Raw genomic sequence first — 18365 nt, forward strand, 5'->3', positions numbered from 1 at the left:
GTTTATGGCACCTTGGCTCTGATCATTATGCACTGTCAGTAATTCTTACTACATTGGTCTCAGTCTCCTTGTTTTAAAAGCGTGTTCCCTTTATTTCAAGTGCTACAGTAATACTTTTATTTACTGACCAAGATAGAAAAGAGATGGATTGATAATGTCTGAGGCAAATGTACTTTATTTCTTCTTCTGTCAAATCTCTTTAGTGGATATCTTGTCTACTTTGAAAATAGGATATAACTTTCCTTTTCCCCATTGAAATAACTCCTATTCTCTAAGTTCTGAGATATAAAGCTTGCTACAGTAAAGTGGCTTGTCAGAACCACTTAATATTTGGCAATATTACCACTTAATATGGCAAACTGGTAACTTTGCTCAGCAGCAGTTTGTGTCTCCTACTTCCCAGTGCAGGATCATATTATATAATTCTGCATTGCATTCAGATTTGTTTTTCTTCTTCTAGCTCTGTGCATGTGGTGCAGAAGATGTACTTCCTAGAAGTTATTTCCCACACTAGGGTGTGAACGTCATCTTCCAAGTCCTTGTCTGATTTTGCATTTTTCACAGTGTTTTTCTCAACTCTTAATAGTGGGAAAAATCCAAGAAATGATAGGGTCTTTTTTTTATGAAGATGGAGTAACCTTTAGCCTGTTCTGTGTTTCTGCATGTAGAGAATTCAGGGCTTCATATTTATTCATACACAAGTGTTTTTGCCTACTGTAAAGGGTAATTCAAACTTTTCACATTTTGTCAGTTGCTATGTACTACATAAGGTAAAGCTATTCTTTAGCTCCCTCCATTATTTATAGCTTTAGTTCACAAGTTCAAAAGACAAGACTCACACAACATGTTTCAAGGTTGCATTAGAATTTTCTGTGAATGGCATAAAGGAATGCAATCATTTCTCTGTGAGGCCTTGTTTATACTGAAGTTTAAGCAGCTGCCTCAGCACTAAGTGACATGCAAATCTGTGCTTCAAGCTTTCAGAGGTGCTCTTTTAATGTTCTGTGTGTTTTACAAGGCATCATTCAGTAATGCTTGAGGAGTCGATTGGATCATCAGGATAACCGAGAGACTGAAGGGTGTTTCTGTGGCTTAGTCATCTTGTGTTGGCATTGACCCAGTTTCATTTCAGACAGTGATGCAACTATGCCTTGCTTTCAGTTTCTTTTCAAGCAGCTAATGGCCAGGGCTTCCTGTGTGGAACGAAAGCACATGAGCCTTTTAGTAGCACATTGCTGGCATTGTGTGCAGTGGTGTGATGTAGGTATTGACAGCACCGAGCTGTTTGTGACACTTTGTGAGTGCTTTTGCAGAGCCAGTTGTAGCTTTCAGGATATGTTAGAAAGGAATCAGAGAACCACAAGCTCAGCCAGGTCAGTATGACTCCAGTTACAAGCTTAAGATATGTAGGTGATTTGTCAACTGTCTTATGATAAATTATGTTGAAGGCATCAGAGAGGATGAAAGCTTTGAAAGCTGTGCAGGTAAGAAAAACCCACACAACTAGTGGTCAGTTTCATAGCTTCTTGGCAGTAGCTTTGCTGTGAATGTTCATAGATTGGGATTGGACATTAGGAAGAGATGCTGGATTTGAGAAGCTTCTTTGAAGAACACTGTCTTGAAGGTGTTAAAGTGATTAGCTGTCTGCTCTGTTAAAGGTTTAGTGTTTTGTCAGTGGTAGGGTAGGTTATCTATCACCAACTTCCTTTGGAAAAGTCACAGATTTTCTTGTTAATTGTGCTGACATGTTTTTAAAATGATTCTTGGAAAGACCATCTGTGCTACTAACTAAACAGTATTCTTTAAAACTAAAAATACCAGTAAAGCTCATTTATATCACATCCGTATTTTAAAACGAACATGTTTTCCATCTACTTCAACATAGCAATATCGATCTGATAGCTTACAGGTGTCACATCTGACCAAAAAGATTGTTCCTTGGCAACAGTTCAGTGTGTAAGGTGGCAAACTTCTTCCAGTCAGCTCTTTGGCTGTTGATAAAGCTTTTAGAGAAAGCCGATGTCTTGTTCACCATGCATGTTTGAGTTTAGTCATCTGCTATTGACATCTCATACTTCACCAGGTTACTGACTAAACATTAGCAGGAGACTTTAGAGGGTGTTTGAGAAGTGTCTGTTACTGGTTGTGTTACTGTGTACAGGCTGAGGGAGATTGGTTGTCTATCTGGAGTTACAACATACCAGTTGATGTCTTCTGTTAATGAATTAAGTTCGTGTGACTGTAGGACAATCTTGACCAAATTATGTGCATGTGACCAAATATTTCAAATGATCTCAAACAATTTCTCAATGTCAAACCCAGCAGAAGCTAAGCACAATACATGGAGAACTTAAATAGTGGTCTTTCTACATACTGAATCCCAAAAGAGTTACAGTGCAGGTTTTGGGAGACATAGAGAACTAGGCATTAATTAATATGATTAGTTGAAATGTTTGTGTTTATATCTCTACATAAATTGTGATAAATACTTCACATTAAACTCTATAAAGTAAATTGGCATGTTCAGTGTTAAATGAGACTTTCTACATTTATTTTTCAACACTTTTAATACCAACTGTAGCTGTGCTAAATTATAAGACAGATGTAATTAATACCCTGATCTTAAAGATTAATTCTTCGGCTCTGAACCTGCTGTCGTGAAACATGGTAGAGATTATTTGCACTAATTTCTTGGGGTTTTTTTTTTACAGGTGGTCTCCCAGATAAGAAGTTTGAGGTAGATAAACGAGCTGTGAATCTCGGGGATTTTAATGACATGATGAGAAAGGATCGATCTGGGTTCCGTCCACCTAATTCCAAAGACATGGGAACCACAGATAGTGGGCCTTATTTTGAGAAGGTGAGAGAAATATCTTTAGATAAATTAATACCAACCTCTATGTTCAACATCCCAGTTTTTACCCTAGTTCTCCGCAGGTGCTAAAAATTGAATAACCCTGAATGAGCTCAGTAGTAAAAGGTGTGGGGTAGTTTTATTGGTAGAAGAAATGTATGTCTAAAACAGGTGTCAGGTGTGCCTAGACAAACAAAATTGGTGGGAGCGAGGCTTTTTATTCTAGATTAGACTGGTTTCAATGTAGACAAATTCCTTTCTTTTTTCTTGGAAAGGTAAACTTCTGGTAGCAATAAAACTTGTTATAGGTTTCATCATGATGATTCTTTTGGCTACTAACTATAGTCATCTACTGTAAAGAAAAAAATGGTTGAGATCTAAGTAAATATAAGTAATCACAGTCTTCTAAATTTTTTTTCTTCTTTCATGTCTGGCATTTATTGGAAACACCCTTTCTAAATTCCACAACCCCTTACGCTGTATGTCCATGTACTGTAAGCTTCTGTACAACATCTGTTTCTCTGTGACATCTGTTGTATGTTATGATAGTGTTTCTTTCATATTCTTGCCTATTTTAAACAGAAGCTTTCACTGTTATTATCAAATATTAATTGCTTCACATTATGAATTGGAGAGTGTCCAGTAGATGCAGAACGCTCTTGGGCTGTTTCGGGGTTTTTTAGATGCAGTTTATCACATGTAAAATGGAAAACAAATTTGGTTTAAAAATTCTGAAGGCGTGTTAACTGTCTAGGAATTTTTTAACTCCTCCATTTTGGTATAACAAGCCAAAAAGCAGTTTTGTCAACTCCCTCTGGTGGCATAATTAATAAATACCATGAGCAAAGCTAATGCGTTTCCTAACAAATTATGCTGGTAGGTGTGTGCTAACATTAGGAATTCATTCAAGATTTGTTTGCTTCTGTAGTGGCAATAGCCACTATCAGAAACTAATTTCATGAGAGTTCAAAATATATTTTTAAAAAGAAAGCTGAAAGAGTATCTCCCTGGACCAAAATCTTAATTGTCAAGTGATCGTTTGAATCAGAAGTTTTGTCCTTGTAACTGCTATTACAAATTAACTTTGCTTCTTCCTAGTCACTCACCGTCCCTCTTTCTCTCCTCTTGCGTTCTGTTGCTTCACTAACCAACTCCTGCTGTTGGCTAACTGCTGCTTCAGCTGACTTTGCCTTTCTCCAATCAAGATGGGTGCCTTGGGGATGAGGCTCCCTGCTCTCCCTTCTCCCCTTCTCCCAGCTACAAGCTGTCTCCCTCTGGTTCCACACTATCCAACGTCGGCCTTGGGGCAATCGGCTCAGGGCTCAGTCCCCAAAACTTCGCTGCTAGACAAGTAAGCAGGCCACCTTATAAGATGCATTGTTATAAGGCTGCAACCTGGGCTTAATCCTAGTTAGTTGGTTGCTTGCATTTGTTTTTCTGCTGAATAGATTAAAATTGTTACTGGAAATTTCAGCTGTCTCAGGCCATTGAGAATCAGTCCGCTTTGGTTCCTAGCATCAGAAGATACTCTGGTCTGGTTTTGTTGGCTTCTTCCTAAATCGCAGTGCAACAGCAGGTGGATGTGCTTTTCAGAAGTCGTGAAGTCAGTAGTATCCTTCATTTTAATTGCTGGCTTAAAACCCAGTTAGGGGCTGTTGATTTGCCTCATCAAACCCAACACTGAAGTTTTTCAGACTCCACTCAAAGACCTTGTATGTCGAAATGTGCCTGTAAAAAGTTGCAGTGATTTAGCATTGTGCCTGTTCCCTTCTCCCTTCCTCACAGTTCAAAGTAAGGATTGATTTAGTAGCCTTTAAAAATTCTTAAAGTAGCAATATTTTTATGTACAGGGAAATGGTGGGGAAGTAACAGTGATTAACAGTGTAGTTCGGGAGAATTTCTAGCTATTATGTTCTGCATTGTTCTAGAAGAAATATTTTAGGAATACTAGGAAATGAAAAGAATAGTACCTAATTATTGCAGCTGGTCTAGCTTATGTAGTCATATGCCTAACATGATGGTGTTTCTTTGTGTTGTCTTTCTGTTTCTATGTGACACAGTGTTGAACATCAGATTAAGTCCAAAATTTGCAGGCATGTTGTTGATCTCAGTGTGCAGAACTCTTGTCATAGAGAGGAGTTATAGAGAGAGCTGAAAGTGTAACTGCAGCTTCAAGGCCTCTCAAAAATTTTAATGTATAGTTGAGTCCTGCTGACTCTTTCCAGAATAAAACCTCTTGTCTTTTGGGTTTTTTTGTTTGTCTTCCCGCATGCTTAGTAGTTGCTTCTGAAGGAGAAGATACTTTAAGTGGAGGGAGATGCAGGTGAATGAGGCAATCCATAGTGCTGCCAGTGTAGAAGCAGGAGGAGAGATTTGTGTTTGAGCAAAAGGATAGCAGAGGATGCACAGTATTAATGGTAGGAGTATTATGCAGTGTTATGATAGGATTTATGAAATCCTGGTATATAAGGGAAGGAAAGGTTTTAGTGAAGGCCTGCACGATCTCAGTTTGGAATAATGATGGATTTATGTTGGGTACAGCAATGCTGGCATGGACGGGCAGAATAGGGAATGATGGGTGAAGAGTGGAAAATACGTTCTTTAGAACCCCAGGTATCTGAGGGTCACAGACACCCTGATAGACAGCAGGAGATGGGAGGGTCTTGAAACTGAAAAGACAAATTCATGGCACATAAGGATGCTTTGGAGTATGAGCTTCAGCTTTTAGAAGCAAGAGAGTGTAGCTTAGTTAGTGTCGGAGACTGTTGATAACATTTCTTGCTTTTTTTGAAAAATGGTACCCAAAAAGTCTGTTCAAGAGGCTGAAATCGTGAAACATAATCACAAATTTTCTTGGGTCTTGTTCATGCATTAGGGTTTATTACAGAAGTTGCTTATAAATCAGTAAATACTTCTCATTAAAAAACTCAAACAGCAAGTATTCTTCTGTTAGAAAATATATCACTAGAAAAAAACCCCACAACTCTTTCTCACTTGAAAATTTTCTTCGAATTTAGTGGAAGAAAAGGGGAAGGAAAATCCAAATCCAGAATGTTGAAGTTTTCATGGCTGAAGGGAAATTTTTAAAATTTGAATTCTCAAATATTATTAGTTAATAAAAGGTCTACAGAGAAAAAAAAATAGCCTTGTGAGTGATATCTCAGCAACCTGGAAACAGGTACTCAGGAAAAGTACCTATCTTCTCTAAAATGGGGGCCAGAATTCTTGTTGACACAGTCTTGCCATACTTTTAAGCCAATGGAATGGCTTTTTAGTTTGTTGTTTGTACTCCAAGTTTCCATTTCCTGATACGTAAAGTGCAGAATATTAAAACATTAGATTTGTCATATCTTGAAGTAAGTAGATAAGCATGACCCTTCAGTGTTAGAGGAGAAACAACCTGCTTCTCAAATATGTAGTACAGTGGCTTTAACCCAGGTAGGATATTACTGATTTTAGCCAAATGTCTGTAATTCTAAGGAAACTCCGTTTAAGTCAGTAATTTGGCTCATTGTTACTGATATGTAGTGATTAGCATAGAAATCCATTATCCTGCAAGATTCATCTTCTCACTACTGCTTTAATTTTATAGGGTGGCAATCATGGTTTGTTTGGAAACAGCACAGCACAATCGAGGGGCATGCACACACCAGTGCAGCCACTAAATCCTTCCCCCAATATCCGGGCGCAAGTGCCTCCCCAATTCCTTTCTCCCCAGGTAAGGAATTTATAGCAACTGATTACTTGTAAAAGTAGAGCTACAGCCTTCAGAGCACATCATTGAGGTTACTTATACACCTGTCTTGATCTCAATTTGATGTTAAGAAATGGAAAAATTAAATAAGATAAAAACATTGAAATTCATAGGAAAAGTACTTAAAACTCAGTGCAGAAGCATTAGCATTCTGTCTTATTCCAAGGCAGTTGATGGTAAATGCTCGCTACCAGTATTTTTAAACCTCGAAAATGAATTTGGGAATCCTATGTCTTATATAGGCTTTTCAAAGTATTTTAAAAAGAACAAATAAACGTGAAAGCTTAAAGTGTTTCTGAAGTGTGACAGGTTGCTTAATTTTTTTAAGTAGTCTTGTCCTGTGCTTCCTGTCCCCCCCAAAAGAGAGGTTTGATGAAGGGGCTACATGTTACGTTTATATTGCAGAGCTTAATCTTAAGACCTCAGGTTCTCCAAATGTACAAGTTTACCTTTTGCTTTGGACTTGGTGAACAGTTCTTGAGATTCTCTTGAGTTGTACTTGTGTAACTCTCCAATAATGCAGGGAGAAACGGGGGGATTCTTCTCCACCTACTCCTGTCTTTTACTGTATCTTATTCAATGTACAAAGAGATTAACTCTTTCTGTGAGGCACTGTTTCTTTGCTCCAGTGACTGCCTGAATGCCTTTCTTTTCCCTTGTCAAGCAGTACATTTTTAATGTGATAAAGCAGTACTGTGATTACTGGTTAGCTGCGTATATATCAGCATTTAAATTTAGTAGAGTCTCTAGCACCTTATTGGTTGGGGGAATAACCTTTGTGTGTGTGTCTGCATCTGCACATGTAATACTGTATACTGTCAATCAAGTGAGGTATTCACTCTGCCCAAGTTATAGACTATGCATGTTTAAATGTTAATAAATCTGTAATGTCTTTCCCAGAACACCATTGAAGATTGGTGTCATACTTGTTCCTGTACAGAAATACTTGTACTTCATCATCTTTTCCTCGTAGCAGTGCATTCAGGATATGTAACTGGTTTCCATGCAGGTTTCGGCCTCCATGCTCAAACAGTTTCCCAACAGTGGCTTGAATCCTGGTCTTTTCAATATGGGCCCCCAGCTTTCTCCACAACAGATTGCCATGCTGAGCCAGCTTCCACAGATTCCCCAGTTTCAATTAGTAAGTAGCTGTAATCTTGTGAGACAAGACAGTTTGCAAATTGTCTGCTGAAAGAGTTTTATTTTTATGCTTATTCTAATTCGGTTTTGTTCTACTGATGTTATTTTGTACAAGTATTCCCTCTTTGCTCTATGGGGTAATAAAGTCCTGATAGAAGGCAGCAGACAAACCTAATAGGCCCATGTAATTATTGTGGATTGCAGTGTGTTAGTAATGACTCCAAGCCACGTTTTTGTGCAGAAGGCAGTTGTTTGTTGATTTTTCATGAAGTTTTCTTCAGACTTATAGTCATAGTGATGGTAATAAAGCAGGTACGAGTACTTCTGTTGCACAGTGTTAAATTAGAAACTCTTTAAGATTTAAGTGAAGGATGTAGTATTCTTCTAATGCATTCATTGTCATTTTATTTGAGTGAATGGAATGAGAAACAGTTTACCTAAGTGCTGAGCAAAGCATTTGCTAGTGAATAGCTCCTGGCAATTATATTTCACTTGATGAGCTCAATATTTTCACTCTTCCCACCCCCCCCAATCTTGTAGGCTTGTCAGCTCCTTCTTCAGCAGCAGCAGCAGCAACAGCTGTTACAGAGCCAGAGAAAGTTATCTCAAGCTGTGCGACAACAGCAGGAGCAACAGGTGTGTGGCACTGTTATCGTCAATCATATGAAGTATGAAGTTTGCTGGGGAAATGCAGTCTGCAGTAAGAGATGGTGCTGGCTTTAGTAACATCATCCGCTCTCTTCACATTGCACTTTATGGAGAGCAGGGTCGTTTGTATCTCCTCTAATTCACTGTTTCTTTATGTTTACTGGAATTTGCATTGCATTATAGCATAGATGAAGCAGTTTTTTCTTTCATTTGCAGATTGCTCGTATGGTGAGTGCCCTCCAGCAGCAGCAGCAGAGGCAGCCTGGCATGAAGCATTCGCCATCCCACCCTGTTGGGCCTAAGCCACATTTAGACAGCATGGTACCCAATCCTTTGAATGTGGGTCTCTCAGATTTACAGACCAAAGGGCAGATACCTGGATACGGTTCAGGTGGTAAGTACTTTGTGGAAATAGGTTTGGTGCATTGCCTGTAGCTTCCCTATTATTAATATGGTAATTGTGTTAGTCACTTATGTCTGGGTCCAGAAATGAGTAATTTATGTAAAAGCATTAGAGCAAAGGTTATGACAAGTGTCAGCTTTGAATCAAATTGCATTATTTTTCATTGCATGGGAAGAAGACAAACCTAAGAAGAAAGCATATCATGGCATACTGACATAACACACTTATTTGGAAGATGCACCTTAAACATAACTTTTGCTGTTGTTGATTTCTTTTTCCCATCTTTTTCTTATGATTATAGTGACTCCCCATTTAAAGACGGTTAAAAACAAAACAGGATGACAATTGACTTTTGTTTCGTTTGTTTGTTTCACAGGCTTTGGCTCAAGTGGCATGGATTATGGCATGGTGGGAGGGAAAGAGGCTGGAACAGAATCCCGCTTTAAGCAGTGGACTATGATGGAAGGGCTGCCCTCTGTGGCTTCACAAGATGCCAATATGCACAAAAATGGTGAGAGGGGGAATTTTGGGAATGCCCTTGTAGGATCATCTTGCCAGAGGTGAAATAGTTTAGATGAAACTGTCTTGCCTCACCAGTATGCATCTTAAATATTTTTGTGTTAATATATCATACTCCTGAAGATCCCGACCTTTCCCGAGTGTAAATGTATGTTTTTAATGCTGCAGGTGCAATAGTGCCCCCTGGAAAGGCTCGCGGAGGATCGCCCTACAACCAGTTTGACATAATCCAGGGCGACCCGCTCAGCAGCCATACAGGCCCTGCTGGTGATAGTTGGTTACCTGCCAAATCTCCACCAACAAACAAGATTGGAAGTAAATCCAGCAATGCCAGCTGGCCTCCAGGTATTACATAAGGGCAGGGGTTGTGTCCTCGCTTTAGGATAGATGTGCTGGACCTTTCCTCATCATACTTACTTAAATAACAATTGCAAAGAAAATACTTGGGTGGCTTGGCCTATCTTGGTTTTGAAATTTCATCCACATTAAAGTAGAACATAAATCCTGAATTTCCAGTAAAATATGCTGGGCTAAATATGAACTAACTGCTGAATTGCCTGAGTAGTCTTTGGTTTTTGTTAGGTGAACTCATATCTTCTTTACATTTACAGAAAATTTCGTGAAAACATGTGTTCGTAGAATATACACCACCATCTCCCTTCTTTTGTACTGATTCCTTATTTGTGCTGTGTTAGACTGACACAGTGTAAAAATTATTGATAGGGTGGAATCAGAAAGAAAAAGATGTGAAGTAGGTTTTTTTGGGGTGGTGGGAACACCACGCTGTTGTGGTTCACTTTTGTTCGTGTCACATAAAGGGTAGAAGAGTGTTGCAACGCTTCAGTTATGCTCAGGAATCTTGTGCCTTGGGTAGAAGTCTCTTGCTTTTGGGATGACAGGCTGGTGCTCATTTTTCAAGTTTTCTAGTTTCACTGGCAGAATTTTATGTTTCTGCTAGAAAACTCTCTAGGAAAAGTACATATATATTTGAATACACACATAATTTTCTATATAAAACATTTGTTTAAACAGAGTGGTGTCCTTGAAGTTGCACAGAATAATCACCAATGCTGTTCAGCAAATAGTGGGTGCTGTGATTTTTCTCTTGTCTGGAAGATAGTTGCATTCCAGGAAAACATTACTAACTGCAAACCCTCTACTATGTATCCTCTTGAGCACAAGAAAGTAAAAGTCTAGGTACATCTCTTGGGTAAAGCAGTAGCACAGACCTTGCATAAGAAAGTTAGGAATCTATGTGACAGATGCAACTGCAGGAAATCTAGAAAATGTGGTTGAAGATGTTTGAGGGAAGCCCTCAGTGTCTAACTCCAGCAAGAAAACATCTTCTGATGAGCTAACAGAGATAAAGAATTAGTTATCTGAAAAACATCTGCACATCAACAATTTTTCATACTGCTCACTGCATTCTGTACAGGTATGTTTGTGTTACACTTCTGTCAGCCTGGTTGTTAAGTATGGAGCTTTTTGGACTGGAGTTGCTGTTCATAATGCCAGAAACTCCCAAAATGTAATCTTATATCAGACTTCACTTACAGACTCATTGTTGCTGAACTTGTTTCCTTAGTCACCATTCCCCTGTATTATACTGAGAAACACAGTGCTGCTCGGAATAGACACATGAGGATCAGCTCTGCCATGTTTCCAAGTTTTGGAGCAGCCACTGGGTTTGGCAAGGTTCTTGGTGCCAAAACTGTTATAGAAGTTAAAAGTTTGATAGCTACTCTTTGCCCCTTGTTGATACTATAGAGCTTCCCTAGTGATATCTGTAGTCCCATTGTCAGTGATAAGTAAAATTTTTTCTTGCTGACTGCCTCACCACTGTGAGAGGATAAGTGAAGTTCACAAGTTTGGAACATAAAATTTCACTGAGATCCTCAGTACCATCCCTCATTTCTTGTGAGAGTAGCCCAAGACCATGACTGCAGCCCTCATGTAACAGATCCTGAGTTTTGGCAGGTGGCATTTATTCAGTTTTGTTGTTCCACTCCTACAAGATCCATCGGCTGCTGGGACAAGTTACTGTTTCATGACCATCAGCCACTTGAGCTGTCTCATAGTCTAACTTGTGGGCCTCATTGACAAGGAAAACTGAAATAAAGATCTACCTTATCAATACAACACCCCTGATGAAGAATGAAGACCTAAAATGGCTTTACACTCTAGGTTTTTCTCTACAAGCTTGTAGATGAGGTCCTCTCTCAGTTGCTGGCATGGAGATAGAATTCTTCCTCCCAGTGCTGAAAAAAAAGTTAACAAAAATGAGTTTACAAGAGAAAACCTCTTGAAATAGGTGCATTTCTCCTTTGAATGAAAACAGTGGTCACTCAGCATTCATCCTGACTACACCTTTCGCATTTTCCTCCTAAATGCCATCTGCTGCAGAAATTCTGCCATTCAAGAGAGCAGTATTGTTCAGCACAAAGATAAATGAAGTGGTGCCCAATCAAACTGATATCACAGCTGGAGGTGAGAGCAAGTTTTACTGCATTGGTGAGAGCTATGTCGCTTGGTTATGTTGCACAGACTTGCATACTTAGGTCATACTTAGACTGTAATTTTCCCATTCAAGATCAGTCATACTTCAGGCAAACTGGCCTGGATGTGTCTGTCATGGTTTTCACAATAATCTTACGTTTGAACTTTTTGAGAGGGCCTTTCAAAACTCTGTGGAGAAATGCATTTCATGTCTTCTTTACTGCCTAGAAATAAAAGAGCATGTCTGTAAGCAAGAGTTGGTGAATGTGCATGATAATGACTATCAGCCCCAAAGGAGAGTTTGGAAATTTGTCAGTATGCTGTAGTTCAAGGAAATGCTTTTCCAGACCAGGGTCTCATTGATGAGTGAATGTGTTCATAAACAATAATACCCTTGGATCCTTGGAGCCTTGTTTGTATATTCATTAACCTTTTGATTAGAGCTTTCTGTGCACTTAATTTTCAGTCTCAAATTCTCAGAATCTTTGCAAATAGAAGAGTTGGACATCCTTTTTTTTCTTTTTTTCTCCAAACAAGTTCTAATTTCCAGGTTCTAACTTGTGTTCATGGATTCTTTATCTCAGAGCAGAGAAGATATTTTGAGTAGACCCAAGAGCTGTATTGCTTCTTCCTTAAAAAAAGGGAGGTCCTGCTTGTCAGGGGATGGCAGTATTTTGGTAGTAGCTGAGCAGAGTTCTTCCATGATGCAGTGCTGATTGCTCATAAAGTGTTGATACCTGGATTATTTTGTTGAGTTACTAAAGATGGGGAGAGGTAACTGATGTTTGTAAAATCACGAAGGCAGGGAATGAGATAAATGCAGAATTGTTAATTCCGTGACTCCTGCAATGCTAGAACCGTGGTGCAAATGCTGGAATTAAGAGGATATAAATTTTAAATAGATGGGAGCTTTTTTCCATCAGGAGTGGTGAACTTTCAGGTTGTATTGCTTTCACAGCTTCTTGAGACAGATGATACTAGCCAGTTGAAACAGTGATTGGATAAAATGATGGAAAAACAGTTTCACAAGCTGGTGCTAGCAGATAGAGGGTATTTCTGCCATCTAAGTTAGGACAACTCTGGATACTGGGAGATTGTGAGGCCAGTAGTCCACAGATAGTGGCCAGGTTTGTGTTCTGTCCCTTAATGGTATTTCTCCTACTGCTGTTGGCAAAACACTGGACAAGATGGACCATAGGTCTGACCCAGTTGGGCATTTCTTTTGTCTTCTCTCAGATTCTCGCGTGCGTTATCACAGTCTAACCAGTAGTATCATATTTTCTTCTGTATTTGTCTGTAAAAGTCATAGTCTTGACTATAATTCTTCATTATAAAGGTGATTGGAATGAACCCTTCCATGCCAGATTCATCCTATGTTGCTTCATTCTAGAGAGTGCATCTTGGATCCTGCTTTTAATAATGGATCTTTAATTGTATAATAATAATCTGTTATTAATTATTTCAGAAATTTGGGTTGGGAATTCTGTATCCTGGACTTGTATCAGCAAGGGATGAATCTGCCACCTTTGCACTCTTATCACACCTACACAAATTGTCCCATAATATATGAAGCATTACTTGTTTTTGTGTTTGTCAGTTTTACTTTTGCACCACTGCTTCCAGAACTGACCACAGCACTTTATTCATTGAAGGAATCAAGTTACTGATCTTTCTTACAGTAATTGGAGTCTTTGTGTGTTCATATTTAATATAATTCATCCTCTTGTCTCAAAATTCTGGCATGCCTGGAGCTGTAGTTCAAACTAAAGCATGATAAGTATATCCCATCTTAGTGTGAAGCATGAAGAATGTCAATGAATATATACACATTACTTTTACCCCAAGGCATCTCACCTTAGTATTAATAGGTAATGTATATAGTGTGTGTGTGTGTCCATACAGTGTTATGTGTCAAATGTGTTTCCAAACTCCTAACGTGGGGTAGCCTTTCCTGGAGAAAGGCTTCTGCACACACACAAAGTATGTGTATGGATCTAATATTACACATCTTACACGGAATTCGTTAAAACTGTGGAAACCTCATCTGAATGTAGCAAAGCAGAAGCGCTTAAAGGGATACTGGATGCCCTTGTACAGCTTTTTTTGTAGTGTAGACTTGTACTCATATGAAACCAGAGCTAGTGCTGTGGGAGGAACTGTGAAATAGATTAGTTTCTAACATGTAGTCTTTTTTTTGCCCCTAAGGAACAGTGTAGAAGACAGTTGTTTACCATCCTGAAATACCTTCAGCAATTACTTCTAGTAAATATCATTTCCCTGATTGCATCTAATTCCTTTGTCTCTCCTGTCCCAGAGTTCCAACCAGGAGTGCCATGGAAAGGTATACAAAACATTGACCCTGAATCTGACCCCTATGTGACCCCTGGAAGTGTGCTGGGGGGGACAGCCACATCTCCCATTGTAGATACTGACCACCAACTTCTGCGGGACAACACCACAGGTAAAACAGTGAACACCTGGTCTGTGATTATCAAAGTCACTCTGATACTCGGGATTGTTGCAGTGTTGCGGTCATCGCAGGCAAACGGTCTGTTGCATTTTTCTGAGAAGACAGCTGTGTGCCTTTGCACTGTGGCTGGGAGCACCTGAAAGCTTGGCATTGGTGCAGTCATAGCAGTCTTGAGATTTAATGGTGTTACAGAAACTCTGTGAACTTGGTCTCCTCTTTCTCTCTCCTTTTCTCTTTGATAGGGTCTAATTCTTCCCTCAACACCTCGCTGCCTTCACCTGGTGCCTGGCCCTACAGTGCCTCTGACAATTCCTTCACCAACGTTCATAGCACTTCAGGTATGCAGGCTTTGAAACTTAGCCAGATAAAGCATTTCTCATTTAGCACTAGTTCATTGTTGTTCCACTTGGAGTGTTTAGTGCATCATGCGGGAGAATTTGCTGTCTGCCTTTTTTAAAAAACTGGTTTAGGCAGAGCTCGCAAATATTCGTGACCAATAGTGGTGTTTTGGGGAGCGCTTTTATTTTTCTCTTTTATTGCATTTCTTTATAAAGAGTTCTTGAAATGTGTTAAGGGTATCCACTATAGATCTTCTAATAGGCACCTGCCTACTAGTAATACTTTCTAGTAAAAAAATGCACTATCAAGATTGTTTAGAAGTCCAACCGTCACACAGCTAAGCAGCCTTCTTTATGTGGTACTGCTGTGTCAACATTGTGTGAGGTTTGTGACTCTCAAGAAAGCTTTGATCTTGTAGGGAGGACATCTTTAGGAGGCAACATTAGCTTAGTAGACCAAGAATGGCGAATACTCCTTTCAGTGCTCTGCAGGTTTTTTTACATTAAGAAGGTTCAGTTTTGTTAAAAGTCAGTAGTGCCAAAACTTTTAAGAAATTCTCAGGTGAAACGTAGTGTGGACATAAAAGTTGCAGTTCATCTAATTAGTGATGTAACATACTGCAGTCAGCTACGTTATCATAAATGATCCTGGTATATTACTTTTCTTTAATCAGCATATATAAAATAAGCAAATACTAACTTACACATAGCATGGGGGTTTTTTGGTATGATAAATTAACTATTGTATGGTCCAGTGTTTCGTGCTTGTCTCCAATATAAATGCAGTCGAAAGACTTAGTGTGATAGGGCAGGTACTTAATCTCACAAGTTTCTTTAATACATACATTTTCTTTAATCTTCTAGCAAAATTCAGTGATTACAAATCAACATGGTCCCCAGATCCCATAGGACACAATCCCACTCATCTCTCCAACAAGATGTGGAAAAACCATATTTCCTCAAGGAACACTACAGGGCTGCCCCGCCCACCTCCTGGCCTGACCAACCCCAAACCATCATCTCCATGGAACAGCACAGCACCCCGATCGGTCAGGGGCTGGGGGGCACAGGACTCAAGGCTTGGCTCTGGTGAGAACAAATCAACTGGTAGCACCACTGATCAAACCTGAGCAGTGTATGTTTTACAGCACCAGTGGTGCGGAGGAAAGGAAGTTGCAGTTGTCTGGTAAAAGGAAAAAAGAGAGTTTCTCCTTGAAATGGAAATTTGCTGTCAGTAATTGGGGCAGTGGGGGGTGGAATCCCAGGTCCAGCTGCAGGGAATGAGTGAAGAAGGGCTGAGAGCTGCCAGAAGAGAATACCTGCTACATAGGGCCTTTCAAGACTAGATGCATGCTGTATGTGAGAAACTGCTCAAAGACAAACTCTAGTAAAATTAATCTTGATGTAAACTGTGAGCAAAGGTGTGGTTTTGCTTTCAGGACTGAAGATTAGACTTTCATGTTTTAACAGGGCTGGTAATGCTGACTTTTTTTGAAAGACTTAGCTGTAAAGAAAGATGGTTTTTCTTTGTATCAAATCTATCTTGATTGCTCTGTCTTATAATTTGCAGCATCTACTTGGAGTGATGGTGGCTCAATTCGTCCTAGCTACTGGCTGGTTCTTCACAATCTCACTCCACAGGTATTTTCTGTGGCTGTTTCTGGGGACTTGTTTGCTTTAGCAAGGATTGTGAATTCTTCAGTTGTTTCTTTTAGAACAAAATCTTGACAAAATCAGATTTTTCAGCCTATGTAACGCCTTTCTGCTAAACTGAGCTGCAGTCTGACTGGTTTTCCTATTGTAATCTCTTCAGCTAATTTTAAGATGTTCAGGTTTTGCTATGTGACCGTTAAAACATTTCTTTACTTAAGAGTTACAAAAAATAATTGAACAGAAAGATTTTTCTTAGAAGTGAGAGTAAACTTCATTACTATAATGTGAAGTGGTTTATAGCTGTTCTTTGGGATGTTGTCAATAAGAAATTTGTGTAACTGCCAGTTTTCACTTTAGTGTTTCCATAGAGAAACCACAGAATTTTTCCAGCATTCCTGCCAAAAGCTGTGTAGTTAGGTTATTTCTGCAAGTACTCTCAAAGCTTGCTGCCATTCAGAATGAATTCTGTGGAGATCCTGGTTTCAGCTTTCCAAATTAGTATTCAAGGCCTAGGAACAGCTTATATGATTATCAGCAGTACACTGAGATCTAAACACAGAGTCCTCTGTTCAGCCAAATAATTTACCTTGTTTCTACAGTCTACAAAAAAGGTTTGATGTGGAAGGAAAAGCTGAGGTCTCCAGCAGATCACCCAAAATGGCGAGTCTTTTGTAAAAAAGACTGTTTACCTTGATGTGAAGGAAGAAGTGGTGTGAGGAGAAAGCACAGTTCTAGGTCTGGCTTGTGTAAAATATTTCAGTGCTGCTTTAGGAATTATTTAGTGGAAGAAGCATATATTTTGGAGGCATTTAAGTTAGGAGGAAAGAGAATCAGATCATAACTGTCTCATTATGGATTCTCTCTTTATTGTGGGTCAGTACAGTAGAGAGGAATGTGTAAAGGTTCAGATGGATTCATAGATTTCTAGAATGGTTAGGCTTGGTAAGAATAGTATGTTCAAGGTTCTGTGTTTTAACCTTGACCATATTTGTACCACCACGCAACTTCCTTTTCCCTTGTTTGGAGCTATATTATAAAATAGGGGGGAAAGAAGGAAGAAAGTAGCACTTTGTAGCAAATACATCCGTATTTGCACATACGGATCCCATTCATATGTCCCTGTGGCACACCAGGAATGGAATCTGTCTGTACAGAACATCTGGGAGAACAGCTGATACTGTAGGTAAGTAACAAGCTGTTACTGCTGCAGAAGGAATGTAGGCAACAACTGCTGTGAAAACATTGGTTCAGATGGAATGAACATTGGTGGGTTTGGCAGCAAAATCACTGACTTTCTGTCACTGTTTCATAAACCATAAAGACAAAGAAGCACCAAAATAAATTTTAAAAAATTTCATTGTAGAGGTATTTCTAGTTTTGCAAAAACCTTTTAAATACTGCTTTATCTACATTCAACTGAACTCAAAGATCTGCAGACTAAGACATTCTGGTTCCTTTGGTAGAAATTCTTATGACTGAAGATGGTGAGAAGTACCAGTTGTATATAATTACTGGAAAAGCTGTCAATGTGAAGGATAGTGACAGTGTAAGAAACTCAGTGAAAGAAGGAAAACTGGACTCAAGCTGAAAATGAACAGGAAAGATAATTTAGATTATTCCATACTAAAGCAAACACCATGTAGCTGTGAGAAGTCAAGACATACAGGTTCCTGTTTGAAAATCAACTTCTGTCACCTTTGCTTACTTCCCACTGCTTTCATCTGTTTTTCTTTCTGAGAGCAGCATATCTTTCAATTACTGTGACGAAGTCAGGATTAAAGTATGTTTGGAGAAGTAATTACAAACATCTGTTTCATCCTGGCTGTTCTTCCTCAGATTGATGGGTCAACCTTGAGGACGATCTGCATGCAGCATGGCCCACTGCTGACATTCCATCTGAACCTGACCCAGGGCACCGCCCTCATCCGATACAACACCAAACAGGAGGCGGCCAAGGCCCAGACTGCACTGCACATGTAAGCAAGGTTTTGAGACAAAAATCTTTGGGGGTGTGGGATTGGTGGTGTAAGCCCCTAAACTCAGTGAAAATTTTTGAATTTTACTAATCACCTGAATTCCCAAGGCTTTTA

The 18365-nt window shown here is 39.3% G+C and overlaps 1 protein-coding gene across 28 annotated transcripts in view; it reads left to right on the forward strand.

The window, feature by feature from the left end:
- TNRC6B (trinucleotide repeat containing adaptor 6B) overlaps nt 1-18365 on the forward strand; it is a 130619-nt gene that overhangs the window by 98602 nt on the left and 13652 nt on the right. For 24 of the 28 annotated variants that reach the window (XM_068191327.1, XM_068191331.1, XM_068191333.1 and 21 more), the window contains 13 exons: nt 2712-2860; nt 4035-4205; nt 6447-6572; nt 7618-7749; nt 8289-8384; nt 8613-8790; nt 9176-9310; nt 9487-9663; nt 14129-14275; nt 14527-14622; nt 15487-15711; nt 16193-16263; nt 18112-18251. In XM_068191327.1, the coding sequence (XP_068047428.1) occupies nt 2712-2860; nt 4035-4205; nt 6447-6572; nt 7618-7749; nt 8289-8384; nt 8613-8790; nt 9176-9310; nt 9487-9663; nt 14129-14275; nt 14527-14622; nt 15487-15711; nt 16193-16263; nt 18112-18251 (1843 nt within the window). The remainder of the gene's footprint in view (nt 1-2711; nt 2861-4034; nt 4206-6446; nt 6573-7617; nt 7750-8288; nt 8385-8612; nt 8791-9175; nt 9311-9486; nt 9664-14128; nt 14276-14526; nt 14623-15486; nt 15712-16192; nt 16264-18111; nt 18252-18365) is intronic. The other 4 variants (XM_068191326.1, XM_068191344.1, XM_068191349.1 and 1 more) reach the window with 2 other exon arrangements.

This window comes from Anomalospiza imberbis, chromosome 5 (genome assembly GCF_031753505.1).
Source record: "Anomalospiza imberbis isolate Cuckoo-Finch-1a 21T00152 chromosome 5, ASM3175350v1, whole genome shotgun sequence".
Taxonomy (NCBI): Eukaryota; Metazoa; Chordata; class Aves; order Passeriformes; family Viduidae; genus Anomalospiza; species Anomalospiza imberbis.